This window comes from Drosophila pseudoobscura, chromosome 4 (assembly GCF_009870125.1).
Source record: "Drosophila pseudoobscura strain MV-25-SWS-2005 chromosome 4, UCI_Dpse_MV25, whole genome shotgun sequence".
Classification (NCBI taxonomy): domain Eukaryota; kingdom Metazoa; phylum Arthropoda; class Insecta; order Diptera; family Drosophilidae; genus Drosophila; species Drosophila pseudoobscura.
Window position 1 is genome coordinate 3,644,848 of NC_046681.1, and position 13,299 is coordinate 3,658,146.

The window sequence follows — 13,299 nt, forward strand, 5'->3', positions numbered from 1 at the left end:
TGATTCCATTTTCATCATATTCGGTGCGATCAAAAAACCTCCTTGGTTTACAATGGGTTAATCGTCATCCGTCAAGGATTGGAAACCATATTCCTCGATTTTGATATTCCGTCGAATATTACTAGCTAGACAGAACATTTAGCCATGCCCACTCCATTTTATCCAATAAATGATCCTATTTCCTAATTGACTGGTTTAATTTAAACACTTGCTTTTATTGGATCTTGTCTAAAAAAACGTTTTAGCGAAATACGTCAAACCGTTGAATAATTCTGGCTAACTAAAACCCTTAGTTCTGCCCACATAATTTTAGGCCATTGATGAATAAATGTTCTACAAGATTGGCTAGTTTTTAGTCCTTGCTTTATTGTGCCAAGTGGTAACCTGGCACACCCAGAGTCTTTTCGCTCCATTTTCACCTCCAGCTTGGTCGCTTTGCACCTCAAATGCAATATCCGGCAGGATCTCTATTGCATTTTTAAAGTCTTTAAAAGGGAATATTTGACGGAAGGTGGAGTAGGATTTTGTTAGTTTAAGAATTTGGGCAGATATCGTGTCTTTCTCACCTTGTTGATGGGACACTGAAAGTCTTCTGGCCGCTTGCAACAGTCGGCCATCTTGTCGCTGTCATCGGCTGAACAGACCTGCCGGGCAGTCCTTTCATCACAGCGCCAGGAGGCGGATATACAGTTGTTGTTCATGTCACTACTCCCGCCACTTAAAATTTTCGGGGGCACGAACAGACGTCGTGAGTACTGCGTGTCACACCCCGCTGGCTATGCAGATGTGGAAACAATTTGGGCGACTGCGTAGCTTTTTCGCATCCGGTGTCCACACGGCCCGGATGTCGGTTAACTGAAACAGACGCTGCAGCTCTACGGAACGACGCTCTCCGTTGACAGTGATCCTCTCCAGTCCGGTCTTGTCACAACACAACAGCCAGTACACAAATCCCTCCTAGGCGGCAATGTTGTTCACCTGCGGGATACGCATGGTAGCAAAGGTTTTTCTGTAGAGAGGAAGCAGGAGATTACACATGTGTCCAGAGGGCTGGGTCCCCATATTGGTTGCTTACTTGTTCTTTCCATTGATGTCTATAGCTTCGATACGCATGGTATATCGGACTGTTGGTCCAGGGCCAACGCCGTGACTCCATCCAGCTCCACACGCTCATTGCCATCGCTTCGGGCCCGAATGATGGCCCGATGGTTGCCGACATCTGTCGAAAAGTGCAAACGCCTCGCCTTCTGCGAGTTCGCCCAAGAAGCTAAAAGAGGAAACGTTTTAGAACACAGCTGAATAGGAGAGAGAGCTTCACCTAGGCACGGATATTCTTGCTGGACACCTGCAGCGGCACATTCGGGCAGTCTGTCGTAGCTGGGGTGATGCAGAACACGCCCTTGGCGAGGCTGCGGCTCTGGCCCGTCTTGATCAATGTCCCCGGTGCTCCAGAATATAAACTCCGCATCGGACCAGTAGTTGTTGCTGCCCAGCCAGTTAACAGCGATGCCGTCCGGCCCAATCAGTCCCGAGTCCACGATCCGCTGCACATAGAAGATGCACTTGGTCTTCTGGTCAGTTCAGAAGATGCACAGCTCCACCACCGACACGTTTAGGGCGATGCGCACGCCCACATCCTTGAAGGGTATCCGCTCGTCGTCGTGATTCCGTTGCACTCGCTGTACTCGGTCGAGATGCGGCCCAATGTGCTCCTGGCGCGATAACAAAAGGAAGGCGGCAGGCACCACGCAGGTGGCACACGGGGCCTGTTCAGGCAGGGGTGAAGCAGGCCCCATTCCCCACGGCAGAATCCAGATGACGAACAGCTGTTCCACCCCCAGTCAATTGAAATGAATTTCGTCTTCTGGGGGCTTAGGCAGGGCGGAGCAGTGGGCCACAGTTGCGCCAAGGGCGCCGCTAGTCTTCAAAACGGCCGTCCACGGGAATATCTGTCCCACAAATCCAATTGAGATGCAGGGCTTCGATAAATCGCGACAGCTGATCGCTAGTGGTGGTTATTGATTATTTTAAAATATACCGAAATATACCAAAAAATACCAAAAACCGAAAAATACTTCAACTTTTTTTTCTGATCTGTGCCGCATTTACCATCACTACTCTACTTCGCCGCTCGTTTACTTCTGCGGCATTTTTCATTTTTTTTAACAAAAACAAAACAGAAACTAGCAATAATGCCCTACGCCAATCAACCCAACGTGCAGATAACCGAACTAACGGACGACAATGTGAAATTCGTGCTGGAGGACACCGAGCTGAGCGTGGCCAACAGCCTGCGGCGCGTTTTCATTGCCGAGACTCCAACGCTGGCCATCGACTGGGTGCAACTAGAGGCCAATTCCACAGTGCTATCGGACGAGTTTCTGGCCCATCGCATTGGCCTGATTCCGTTGATATCCGACGATGTGGTCGAGCGGCTCCAGTACACGCGGGATTGCATCTGCCTGGACTTCTGCCCCGAATGCAGCGTGGAGTTCACCCTCGACGTAAAGTGCAGCGAGGAGCAGACGCGCCACGTTACCACCGCTGATCTGAAGACCAGCAATCCAAAAGTACTGCCGGTGACCTCCCGCAACCAGGGAGAGGAGGACAACGAATACGGCGAAAGCAGTGACGAGATCCTAATTATAAAACTGCGCAAGGGACAGGAACTGAAGTTGCGGGCCTATGCCAAGAAGGGCTTTGGAAAGGAGCACGCCAAGTGGAATCCCACTGCTGGCGTGTGCTTCGAATACGATCCAGACAACTGCATGCGGCACACCCTCTACCCCAAGCCGGACGAGTGGCCCAAGAGCGAGCACACCGAACTAGAGGACGATCAGTTCGAGGCCCCTTACAACTGGGAGGCCAAACCGAACAAGTTCTTCTTCAACGTCGAGTCCTCGGGGGCCCTTAAGCCGGAGAACATCGTCATTATGGGCGTTCAGGTGCTGAAGAACAAGCTCTCCAATCTGCAGACGCAGCTCAGCCACGAGTCGCAAAACGATGCCTTGGCTGTTTGAAATGTATACAAACAACAAATACATATATTCTTAGTTTATAAACCATTTCGACTAATCCTTGAACAAGCTGTCTATGTTTATTCCCACGCCGATGTCCTTTTTCCGTTCCTTGGGCGGGCTTGAGGACTTGGCCTGCTGCCCGCCAGCCTCCATGAAGTCGCTCATTAGCTGGCTTTTCGTCTCCACGTTAAGCTCGATGCCTGCCACAGCAGGCTCCTCCGAGGTGGCGTCCAGCCGGGACTGCTGCCGCTGCTCCGCCAACAAGTCCAATGCCGTCTCGTATATTCTCTGCTCATCGAGGGCTCCCTGCGACTTTAGGTTTTCGTAGATCTTCATAAACTGCTGCGACTGCGTGCTCCGTTTGTTGTCGAACAGGGATATCGTTTCATTGGGTCTGTTCTGCTTGTGGAGCTTCCTGTGCACGGACAAATCGACAAATTATTTCTGGTCTGGGCAATAGCCAACAATGCGGAACATACGCTCTGACTACATCTTCGGCATAGAATATGTTGCGTACCGGCACCTCGGGAGCAGGCCTGTCGTATCGGGGCTCTGCCTTGGGTGGATAGGCGGCGTAGACGTCATACCAGATGGGTTTATCCTCCGTTTTCATTGCGCCCCCACGGAGCAGACCCTGAACTCTTTAAAGCACAAAAAAAACAACTGTTATCAGTGTGGTCGGGGCATTGCGGGCCGTCGCTTACCTAGTAAAGATGGTCCCGATTTTCTCAAGCCTGCTTTGCGCCATAATAACGTGTAGTAGTTTGTTTTAATTGATTAATATTAAATATTACGACACGCAGATTCTGGCACGCAGGTATCGATACTCAGCCGGCTGGTATCGAATTAGCAGCGAAACAAGTAGTGAGCCCATTTTCCGTCACTCCGGTACGGTCACACTTGCCGCAGATTCCAGCAGAGAAAAACGCTGCTGCGCTGCTCCGTCGTGAACTACCGTAATTTTCGCTCTGTTTTGATTGTTTGTGCAGGTGTAAAAATCGATCTATTGAATTGAGTTGACTCCGCGGGGAATTGTCCTACAGATATTCGTCTGACCACCATCCCAATTGACTGTGCGTGCTGTGGAGCCACCCCATATCGTCGTCGTGCCGTCGTTTGATTGTGTTTTTGGAAAATGTTGTTGCGCGTCGCGGTTCAGGAAAATTGTGCCATCGTTTGAGTGTCGTATGCCGTGTGCGTGTTCGTGTGCGTTTGCGTGTGTATGTGTTTAGTTTACATTTACCCTGCTCGATCGGACGCAATTTAAGTTAATTAAAAACGTTGGCTAATTCTCGATTTTGACGCCTCCGCAATGAGTAACTACCATCCGCACTCGTTGTCGCATCCGCACCAGCTTCAGCTCCAGAGCCATCATTTGACGCAGCCCCAACCCCAGCCCCAGCCCCAGCACCAGCAGCAGCAGCAGCAGCAGCAGCAGCGTCATCATAATCAGACGCCCACAACCACCCAGCTACTGGGGGATCGATCGGCCTCCTCCTCATCGTCCTCCTCAATGCTGGTAGCTCCCCAGCCCCCGCAGCCGCTGATAAGCAACTCCTTAGCCATACGCCAGGAGATCCAGCGCTTCGAGAGTGTCCACCCATCCATCTATGCCATATACGATCTGATCGATTTGCTGCCCCTATCCGATGCCCAGATAGCCCAATCCATTCGGGACCATGTGGTCTGCATTGAAGGTGAGTCCAAGTCCCACCACTGAATTGAATTTTCCTGCATTTCGCGCATAAAGTGCGCATAATGTGGGTATGGGTCAAGACCCTTCCTGGGATAGATTCCTTTAGAGTAGATGGAAGTCTCTTGATTAAACATGTTCCACACCTCTTCTGGCTGCCTCCATTGTTATTTGTTATTTGTTATGGACTGGACTTGTGGTTGCCTTTGTTTGGAGTGCTTTATGCTAATCTCTGACCGAAAATCTATGAAGCAACCAGTGCCAACCCCCTTCTGATTGTTGCCAAAATGTCCATTGAAGCGGGAACAGCGGAGCAGACGGACGGGAATATAAGAGGGCCATTGAAAGTGTTGTCGTTGTCGTTTCCAAAAAGAAAGAGCTTCGCTTTTTGTTTAAAACAAGCTTTTCTGCCCAATTTCCAATGTGTCTCTGTGTCTGTGTCTGTGTGTGTGTCGTGTTCCGTGCCCCTGCCACAGTCACAGCTTCAGCTTCAGATTCAGAGCTGCCTCAATGTGCGGGGCATGAAATTTGATGCTCAATGCTACCTTCTTCTTCTTCGTCTTCCTCCTCTCTCAGCAGCAGCAGCAGCAGCAGCAGCAGCAGCAGCAACATCCAAAAACCGAATCCGAATCCGCTCACAAACGAAAACCGAAAACCAAAAACCGGTTCTAAAATGGTTTATTAGAAAATCTCTCGCGGCTCCCCGAAAATGTAAACAAAATCGTCAGAGGCCGTCTCCTGCCTCCTGCCCTTGTTTTTGTTTTTGTTTTTGTTGCTGTTGTTGACTGTAGAACATGGCTTTTCTGTCCGCGCTCTTATCGTGCAAACCAGATACATATGTACATTGCATACATACATGTGCACATACATAAATATGTATGTGGGAAACACGAGAGGAGACAAATCCAATAGACAGTTTTGCACGCGACTTTCTTATTGTCGATTCTAATTCGTTTGTCGTTGCGGGAATCGGGAATCGGGAATGATGAATGATACCTTCGATACCCGCGATACCCTCGATACTCTCGGGCATTTGCACAGGGGTATGCTTCGTCCGTTTATCGATGGGTGACGGACAAGCGATATTTTATCTAAATCGGATACGAATGAAATGTTTCAATATACATATCTACATCTACATACATATGTATACCATATGTATGTTGTGAGCTGAGGCATGGGCATCTAACAGTCGTTACGATTATCGCATGGCCTTTCTACGTTTTGGCCTGTTTTGTGGCCTGAAAGCAAAACCTACTATTGGCATTTTCCGTTCGAAATGCTTGTTTATTTATAGGCTCCAACAATAACGGGAGAAGGTCGAAAGCACTTAAGTAAAAGCTGAACAAAACTCGAAGAGGAACTTCTTTTGTTTGGTGGAATTCGTTTCGGAATGGAATCAATGGCTGTTGTCCGTGGGGCTCCATGTGTCACACCGATTTGCATATTAGCAAAGCTTTAATAAACCATAAAAAGTCCAAGTTCTAAACTCCCAATCGCTTACACGATATCAGCACATCAGCCCATCAATACCTAATACCCAATACCTACTAGTTCTATGGACAGAAATAACTTGCGTATCTCCGGGTATGGATGTACTCGTACCCACCTATGCACACACATATATTTATTTGTTTTGTTTGTTTATTTTGTTGTGAATAAAAAAAGTAACAGTCGGGGGCCCCAGATATAGATACAGATACAACACAAGAATCAACTAAAGCGCCGCTGGCGGTACTCAAAAAACAAATTTCCTCTCTTATCTCAAATGGCCCGCAACGGTGTCCGGCCTCCCGGCCTCCCGGCCTCCCGGCTTTCCCATTAAAGCGATTGCAATTAGCGCCCCATCGACTATTTGCTGGGATTACAATACCAGCACAAGTACCCTTTGACCACAATGGGTATATTAACTATTAATAAGAGCTATGTTACAGTCAAGAATGGTTCTCAATTAAATAAATAATAATAAATAGTAAGCAGTAGTAATAGTACAAGTTTCTCATAAGTGAACGGACACACCCCAGTGGAACCATAATCAAATAAATGTGTTTCTAATGGAACAATATCGATATTTGATAACTTCGAATCACAGCAATATCGTACTTCTTGCGCTACTTTTTCCTGTTAGGCTTTGATAAGCAGTCTAACAGAACAACAAAACCACTTGTCAGCGAAGCTAAAGCCGAACATCAGTAAGCTTAATCATGCACACGACATGCAAATATGTTATTGTGGATCGCTCGGCGTTCTCGGGCATTCTCTTCGGCATTTTTCGAATGGATCTGTGACAAAAATCGAAGTGTAAATATACTCGTATATGTACATACATATTAGATGTAAAATGGAATCAACCTCAAAAGTGTACTTCAAATTGAGAATAATTCCAGTGCCATTGAGACCTTCTTCACAATCACCAACGGCAACGTGTGCCTCTCGTTTCTATAATTCTGTAATTATAATTCTATAATGAGGATGAAAGTACCGATAGATAAGGAGTAAGGAGTGGGGTAAGGAGCTAGGCCTAAGGTTCCAGCAGTTGAGATTCCCTTGCTCTTTTCTGGTTGATTGCATGGAATTGATGTCGTATATCAATCAAAGTTAATCAAATTGATACATTTTCTGTGTTTCTTATCAATACATGCGTTCGTTCGCTATCTGGTGCCCAAAAGTTCTTTCTTGAGGCTGTCGTTTTGCTTCTTTGTGGCCTCTCTTCATAATTGCATATTTTATTTAGGGCTGTTATCTTTAAAATAACTGCAAAAGTATTTAAAAAGAATGCGGCAGCCTCCGCCTCCGCCGCTGCCTCCGCCTCAGACCATCGTCGCGGGAAGTTCCGATGATACGTATCTCCGTCAAGTGCCGGGCAGGCCCCTCTTATCGGTCCGCGGACTCGCTCTCGGAACTGCTGTTTATTTATTCTTAATTTTACAATAATATTGACATGCGGATTGTCAAAAGAATTATGGTCCGCCGCCACTGCCATTCTGTCTGTGTCATTCGGAAGTGGAACAATCGCTGTTGTGCGTCGATACGCTCGATAGCGTGACACGGACGGAGATGCCATTGAGATTGGGGGGAAAAAATATCAACGACTGCTGTGCCGCTATAGCCCCTACCCCTATCCCCTATCTCCAATCCCCCATCCCCACTCCCACTCCCACTCTGCCTCTCTCCCATCCGCGAGTCTCGTTTATTTTTAACACAAATTGCATTTAAAATAGTATCGTGCACTTTGCTGGCATTTGCTATTTTTGTCGCTCGGAATTGCACAACAATTTGTTGCGATTTTCAATAAAAAGCTGAACAAAAGAAATGCAAATTCGAGAAAGAATTTTGCGGCGAGGCAATTAAGTCTCATAATGTGCCCGAATTTGGTGCTCTGCTCGCCTGCCCGCCGGCGAATGATTCACGAAATCGTGACAGCTATGGAGAAATTTATCATTCCGTTTGAGGGTTCTGGTTCTGCCTCCCTCCTGCAATGCTCGTGCACTGTATTATTCGAGTATATTGCGTTTCGAAACTGTTCAATGAGTTAACATTATAAGTTAATTAAAGCCGATTTCTATACTGCGCAAAAGCTGTAAATATGTCAGGCTATATTGTTATTGAACGCACTGTACCTACAGAAACCGCAACCTAAAGAAGTGTTGAATGACAGCGGAGAACAGTTAAAGGGTGAAGTTTACGCTCTCTAATTGAAAATTCCACTTTGGAGATCGTATCATCCCAAAGATGGGATAATGGGACGAGATTATCGCGGCAAACGAGAGATATTCCAATCGAGTGTCGCGGATTTTGGGTTTATTGATGGTTCAGTTATGTGTTCAGTTATGTTTAGTGTCACTCGATAGCCCCTCGATGTGGTTCTCCACGACCCTGCCACTGAGCTTGGCCATTTTCCAGAAATATGCCGCCACATCGGAGACGAAACTCTTTGAGATCTCCTGCAGTTTCCCGTCCGTGAGCAGGGCCTTGTACTCGTCATCGCTGAGGCCCGTTTCGGACTGTCGGTTCAGCAGCAATGGGGATTTCCTGAACTAAATTGGAGGGAAGTCCGTGAGAGGTCTTAGTCCCGCGAGAGCCTCCTCCCACTTACCTCCTCGAAGATATCGAGCCATATTTGATCCTTCTTGTCCAGATCGTTCTCCGCAATGGCCTCGTTCACGCGCGACACGTAACGATCTATGTCACCGGCCCTCTTCGACTGGGGACTCAGCTTGGCCTTCACCTCCGTGAAGTATGCGATCTGTGCTCGGAACAGGGCGTTCAGCAGAAGGACTGTCTCCTGGCGGGCCTCCTGTTCCAGTTGCCTTTGCACCGGATCGTGCGACCCGTTGTCAGATGGATCGCGAGATGTGGGTGCCGCCAGCACGAGCTGCCAGAAAGATTGATAGGTCGGTGATGGGCGGGGGACTATCGCCTGCACTCACCTGAGCCAGCAGCAGCATGGGGATATATTTGAGCAGCATTCTCCAGTGTTGGGTCTAGACTCTAGATGCAGCTGCGTCCTCAGTCTTTGGATGTCGATTACGAACTGAGTATCGGACAAAATATATGTACACATGTACTATACATATATTCAAGTGGAAACGATGGGCTGTTCGATTTGCCTAGGAAGCTGCTGATAAGCCCCCGAAGGCTTTGCAGCTTTAGAATACAATTTAGTTCTCTCCCAGCGAAGGTTCCGTGGATGGTGATAATTATTTTCAATGAATTTTCAGAATTCTGTATTATTGCGTCGTACATATGTGCGCGGATTTTCGGCACGTTTCCAGAGAGTGAGAGTAATGCTAAGTACATACAGTACATACATACATACGTACGAACATACAGTATATTACAGATTGGTCTAGGCTCTGGGTCTTCAAGGCCGCCTCCGACTGGTGCCAGAATAGAGCTTTCGAACAGTAATGGTCATAGTGTATCATCTGATTGGCTCTACAGTGGAAAAAACATTCGCTGTACTAATTTCCCATAAGAAGTAGAAAATGTTCAATAGAAGTGTGCACCTGCCACCAGCGTAGTAATGCGTTTTTAAAATAAAAAGGTACATTCATCCGCGTGTCAACTTCTTTTGCAGAATGACAGCCTACAGTCAAATCTGGTAATACCCTGATCAAGATTTCGACCAACTTAGGGAAACCGAATGATCTAAGGCTCTAATGAAACCGCAATGATCTAATAATAAATGTGCAAGTGATAGTCGTATTCAACATCGTATTCTGATTAGAAAATGATCAGATAGAGCAAATCATTTTCCGGGAAACTATTCGTTGATATGTACTTTTAGTAGCATACTTTTAGGGGCCCACTGCCAACTGAATCGAGTATATTTTATTTGTAGCATACTTTTGGGCAGCCACAAACAACTGATTGTAGAATGAATGTAGAATTGTCATTGGGCGTATAATATCATAACAATATATGTACATATATACATATTAAACGACCCACATGGAAATACTGTAGTTTGAAAAAAAATTATAAATAATTAATTAGCTTTGGTTCGATTGTTTAAGAATTATCCACAAAAAAGGTCCACTATTTCATTGCGGCACCGGAGACATGTATGTAGTTCTGCTGTAGATATCATGTTGCACTATCACAATTACTTGTAATTTTACATTTTCATGTTGCTTGTCTTTTGTCCGGCATACATTACAGACGTAAGTATCATTAGAAAATCGCCAGAACCAAAGCCAATCAATTGGCAATCAATCATGTAGATCATACAAGTAGACGGCCCAGGAGCTCCCCGCTCTGATTCCCCGGGAGGGCTCCAGCGCAGGGCCATGCTGTGCACCAGAGTATTGTACTGCCCCTGGCTCTGGCCTCGGACACGTGCTGCTGAGGGACTGCTCTACAGTCGTACCCTTCTCGGACGACTATTGCTGGAATAATCAAGCTTTGCAAAGGAAATGCGATTATGAGCCTAATCTGAGCGATTAGATTAAGCAAATTAATGGCTGGCTCCTCTGTTTGGCAGCTGCTGGTGGGCTTCCAAACAACACAACGGGTTTATGGCAGCCTTTTGCAGAGCCGAACGATTATAGACTATATTTAAAGTGAGGAATTTGGATCGGTTTTATTGGTTCTTAGTCGTGCATTATTTTTTTGCGCCGGTAATAATGGCAATGAGATCGCTCAGGGATCGATCCCCGATGAGGTCGTTGCAGAGGGGGGTCACCATTTCGTTGAGCCAATTGGCCACGAAGTCGGTGTTTTCGTTGACCGTCAGCGTGATGAACTCCTCGACGACCTCGTTTAGCTTGCGGTTGAAGATGCGATACTGGGAGAGGTTCTCGATCTCCGACGCCACATTGCCCACCGAGGGGTAGACGAGGATGCTCTTGACCTTCATTTGCTTCGAGATGACGCCCAGCGAGTAGCTGATCCGTCCCTTGAGGTTGAAGTCCTCCAGGGCCATGTAGGCGCCTCCTTCGCGCTTCATCCGATACCCACTGCCCACATCGGCCTGGTACAGGGTCGTGAAGTTGATGCTCCCGAAGTTCAGCTCGAAGTCGACGCGACTCCGGATCAGGTCGACGTTCATGATGATCACCTCGAAGCCGTTTAGGCCCTCCAGCACGAAGTCGTTGATTTCTCCGTTGGCGCTGAACTCTCCGGTGCTGAATTGGAAGGGCTGGTGCTTGATCTCAGCGGGAGCCAGCTTCGGCATGGGTCCATAGCCCGTCTCCAGAAGATCTCTAAACACCTCCAGTAGCTCCACGATCTCGCTGCTCACGGAGCGACCCTCAACTAAGGGAAATTCGTGTTTAGTTAGCCTCTCGGCACAGCCAGTCGTACATTGGGGTCTTACCAGCCACCGGTTCGGCCACTTCGGCGCCTTGGCAGTGGCCCAGGGACAGGGCCAGGAGAACGGCAATCAAAGCACAGGACTTCATCTTTAATCAGGCACAAGACACGACTTTACTGCTTCAGTGACTAAAACACCACTAGTCAAGGCCCAGCGCAGTCCCTGTCTCTTATATAGGCCCCTCATCGGCCAGATAAACTATCTCTAAACATATGTAGTAGCACTCGCTAATCGGCAAATAATTTGGCAAAGTGCTTTATAGCCACCGAACCCGCCCGATAAGGAAAGCTTTAGATTAGTGCTGAAAATCTATCAAATGCTAATGTATCTACATCTCAATGGATGATGAAGAGGGAAAAGAGACAGGAAACCAGGAAAAATAAGAACCATCGTGAATCATTATTAGCTCATTTTAAACAGTGCGCGGATTTATTCACCAATCGAGCTCTGGGGGAATGCAGACCTCCTTCTCGCCACCCTCACCACCGGATCCGGCGATGACATCGGCCACGCTGATCTCGTCGAGCACGTTGTTGACCACGGGCAGGGCGATCGCCTCGATGGTGTCGGTGATCAGGTCCTCGTTCTCGTTGACCGCCATCTCGACGGCCTCGGCGAGGTACAGGTTCATCTTCTCGTTGACCGCGCCATCTCCCAAGATACCCTCAATCTCGGAGTCGACCTCGCCCAGGTGGGTGCGCACCTCCAGGGACTTGAGCTTCAGCTTGCCGGAGAGGACGCCCAGGGAGTACTTGAGGGTGCCCCAGATGACCATGTCCTTAATGGCGAACTTGGCGTGTCCAGCGCCGATCAAATTGATGGTGAAGCCGAACTTCTTCAGCAGCACAGTCAGGTCGTAGCTGGTGTCCACGTTCACGTTGCGGAAGGTGAACTTGTAGGTGACCTTGCTGGTCAGGGCATTGACCTTCATCTCGTCGATCTCGAAGTCGTCCATGCCATTCAGGCGGAAGTGGTCGATGGTGCCCTTGGCCTTCAAGGCGCTCGTGTCGATGTCGATGTTCTTGTGGTCGATTCTGAGGGGGGCGAGTGGGGGAATGCCCAGGCCGGCAAAGCCGCAGGGCATCTGCTCCTGAATGCCATGGATCAGATCCTCAATGGTGCTGGAGATTGACTGGGAATCTGATAAATCGTTACATTTTAGAGATTATAGAGACAGAGACAGTAACAGAGAGAGGCTAGACTCTTTACTCACCGATCGGCTCGCCCACGGACGCCGCGCTGGCGAAGGCAACGAATGCCAAGAGAGCCACGAAGATTTTCATTATTGCTGCTGACTTTTGAGTCCTACAAACTGATCGCAGTACGAACCGTATTTATACTACTCAATCGTTCGGACGGGCCGGCAGCTTTTTATAGAAACACGCCCAGGTGGTGGCCGATAAGGCCCTGCCTCTCGGCCTCTCTGCTGGTCTTGAGTACGATTTGATTAGCGACACTCGATCGATGCCCATTTGCTGTCTTATCTGGCTCTGGGACTGCTTCTGGGCTTCTGGGCTTCTGGCTCCCCGATCCGTTGGCCAATTTTTAATTTCGATGATTAGTTATATAAATCAGGCCACTTAGCCCGAGGAAATAACGATCAGATCTCCAGAAGGGATAAAACTCTCTAATGAAACTTTTCCTTTTTTCAAGAGAGAGAGAGAGCGACAAAGACAGAGTGAGTAATCAAAGGTTTGTTAGGAGGAGGATTAGGATTTCCATTCCCTGCCCATGGGTTGCCCTTTAAATTTCTTCAACTGAACGATTCA

General features: G+C 47.9%; 6 protein-coding genes and 3 long non-coding RNA genes across 9 annotated transcripts in view; 4 read left to right on the forward strand and 5 right to left on the reverse strand.

The window, feature by feature from the left end:
* Window positions 1-346: 346 nt before the first annotated feature.
* LOC6902713 (uncharacterized) lies at window positions 347-1,952 on the reverse strand. Its single transcript, XR_001451445.2, has 4 exons — window positions 1,319-1,952; window positions 1,076-1,267; window positions 567-1,009; window positions 347-485 (listed from the first exon to the last, which is right to left on the reverse strand). It is a non-coding gene; the product is annotated as an uncharacterized lncRNA (long non-coding RNA).
* A 133-nt stretch (window positions 1,953-2,085) lies between these two features.
* Polr2C (RNA polymerase III subunit RpII33) lies at window positions 2,086-3,065 on the forward strand. The gene has a single exon (XM_001356201.4). The coding sequence runs from the start codon at window positions 2,193-2,195 to the stop codon at window positions 3,018-3,020; it is 828 nt and encodes a 275-aa protein (XP_001356237.1). The 5' UTR covers window positions 2,086-2,192; the 3' UTR covers window positions 3,021-3,065.
* Window positions 3,025-3,874, reverse strand: mRpS23 (mitochondrial ribosomal protein S23). Its single transcript, XM_001356200.4, has 3 exons — window positions 3,725-3,874; window positions 3,500-3,661; window positions 3,025-3,435 (listed from the first exon to the last, which is right to left on the reverse strand). Exons 1-3 carry the CDS (start codon window positions 3,766-3,768, stop codon window positions 3,072-3,074), a joined length of 570 nt encoding a protein of 189 aa, XP_001356236.2. The 5' UTR covers window positions 3,769-3,874; the 3' UTR covers window positions 3,025-3,071.
* A 7-nt stretch (window positions 3,875-3,881) lies between these two features.
* Window positions 3,882-13,299, forward strand: part of CenG1A (Centaurin gamma 1A) — a 61,477-nt gene continuing 52,059 nt past the window's right edge. The window contains exon 1 of the mRNA XM_015181324.2: window positions 3,882-4,717. Within this exon, the coding sequence (XP_015036810.2) occupies window positions 4,333-4,717 (385 nt within the window). The 5' untranslated portion in view covers window positions 3,882-4,332. The remainder of the gene's footprint in view (window positions 4,718-13,299) is intronic.
* LOC26532185 (uncharacterized) lies at window positions 5,333-6,689 on the forward strand. The gene is made up of 2 exons (XR_001451444.2): window positions 5,333-6,300; window positions 6,382-6,689. It is a non-coding gene; the product is annotated as an uncharacterized lncRNA (long non-coding RNA).
* On the reverse strand, window positions 8,493-9,276 carry LOC6902711 (uncharacterized). The gene is made up of 3 exons (XM_002133189.3): window positions 9,144-9,276; window positions 8,810-9,088; window positions 8,493-8,750 (listed from the first exon to the last, which is right to left on the reverse strand). The coding sequence occupies exons 1-3, from the start codon at window positions 9,180-9,182 to the stop codon at window positions 8,538-8,540; spliced, it is 531 nt and encodes a 176-aa protein (XP_002133225.1). The 5' UTR covers window positions 9,183-9,276; the 3' UTR covers window positions 8,493-8,537.
* On the forward strand, window positions 9,367-9,736 carry LOC117183901 (uncharacterized). Its single transcript, XR_004468991.1, has 2 exons — window positions 9,367-9,491; window positions 9,557-9,736. It is a non-coding gene; the product is annotated as an uncharacterized lncRNA (long non-coding RNA).
* Window positions 10,773-11,685, reverse strand: LOC6902710 (uncharacterized). The gene is made up of 2 exons (XM_002133188.3): window positions 11,534-11,685; window positions 10,773-11,472 (listed from the first exon to the last, which is right to left on the reverse strand). Exons 1-2 carry the CDS (start codon window positions 11,616-11,618, stop codon window positions 10,820-10,822), a joined length of 738 nt encoding a protein of 245 aa, XP_002133224.1. The 5' UTR covers window positions 11,619-11,685; the 3' UTR covers window positions 10,773-10,819.
* Window positions 11,927-12,885, reverse strand: LOC4816358 (uncharacterized). The gene is made up of 2 exons (XM_001356199.4): window positions 12,744-12,885; window positions 11,927-12,670 (listed from the first exon to the last, which is right to left on the reverse strand). Exons 1-2 carry the CDS (start codon window positions 12,811-12,813, stop codon window positions 11,964-11,966), a joined length of 777 nt encoding a protein of 258 aa, XP_001356235.2. The 5' UTR covers window positions 12,814-12,885; the 3' UTR covers window positions 11,927-11,963.

Coding starts and splice junctions, on each gene's coding strand:
- LOC6902711 (XM_002133189.3), bottom strand. CDS start 9,182: ATGCTGCTCAAATATATCCCCATGCTGCTGCTGGCTCAG. Junction 9,089..9,143: donor CCATGCTGCTGCTGGCTCAG/GTGAGTGCAGGC, acceptor TCTTTCTGGCAG/CTCGTGCTGGCGGCACCCAC. Junction 8,751..8,809: donor GGCTCGATATCTTCGAGGAG/GTAAGTGGGAGG, acceptor CCTCCAATTTAG/TTCAGGAAATCCCCATTGCT.
- mRpS23 (XM_001356200.4), bottom strand. CDS start 3,768: ATGGCGCAAAGCAGGCTTGAGAAAATCGGGACCATCTTTACTAG. Junction 3,662..3,724: donor ATCGGGACCATCTTTACTAG/GTAAGCGACGGC, acceptor TGTGCTTTAAAG/AGTTCAGGGTCTGCTCCGTG. Junction 3,436..3,499: donor GCCGAAGATGTAGTCAGAGC/GTATGTTCCGCA, acceptor GTCCGTGCACAG/GAAGCTCCACAAGCAGAACA.
- LOC6902710 (XM_002133188.3), bottom strand. CDS start 11,618: ATGAAGTCCTGTGCTTTGATTGCCGTTCTCCTGGCCCTGTCCCTGGGC. Junction 11,473..11,533: donor AGTGGCCGAACCGGTGGCTG/GTAAGACCCCAA, acceptor AATTTCCCTTAG/TTGAGGGTCGCTCCGTGAGC.
- Polr2C (XM_001356201.4), top strand. CDS start 2,193: ATGCCCTACGCCAATCAACCCAACGTGCAGATAACCGAACTAACGGAC.
- LOC4816358 (XM_001356199.4), bottom strand. CDS start 12,813: ATGAAAATCTTCGTGGCTCTCTTGGCATTCGTTGCCTTCGCCAGCGCG. Junction 12,671..12,743: donor GTCCGTGGGCGAGCCGATCG/GTGAGTAAAGAG, acceptor ACGATTTATCAG/ATTCCCAGTCAATCTCCAGC.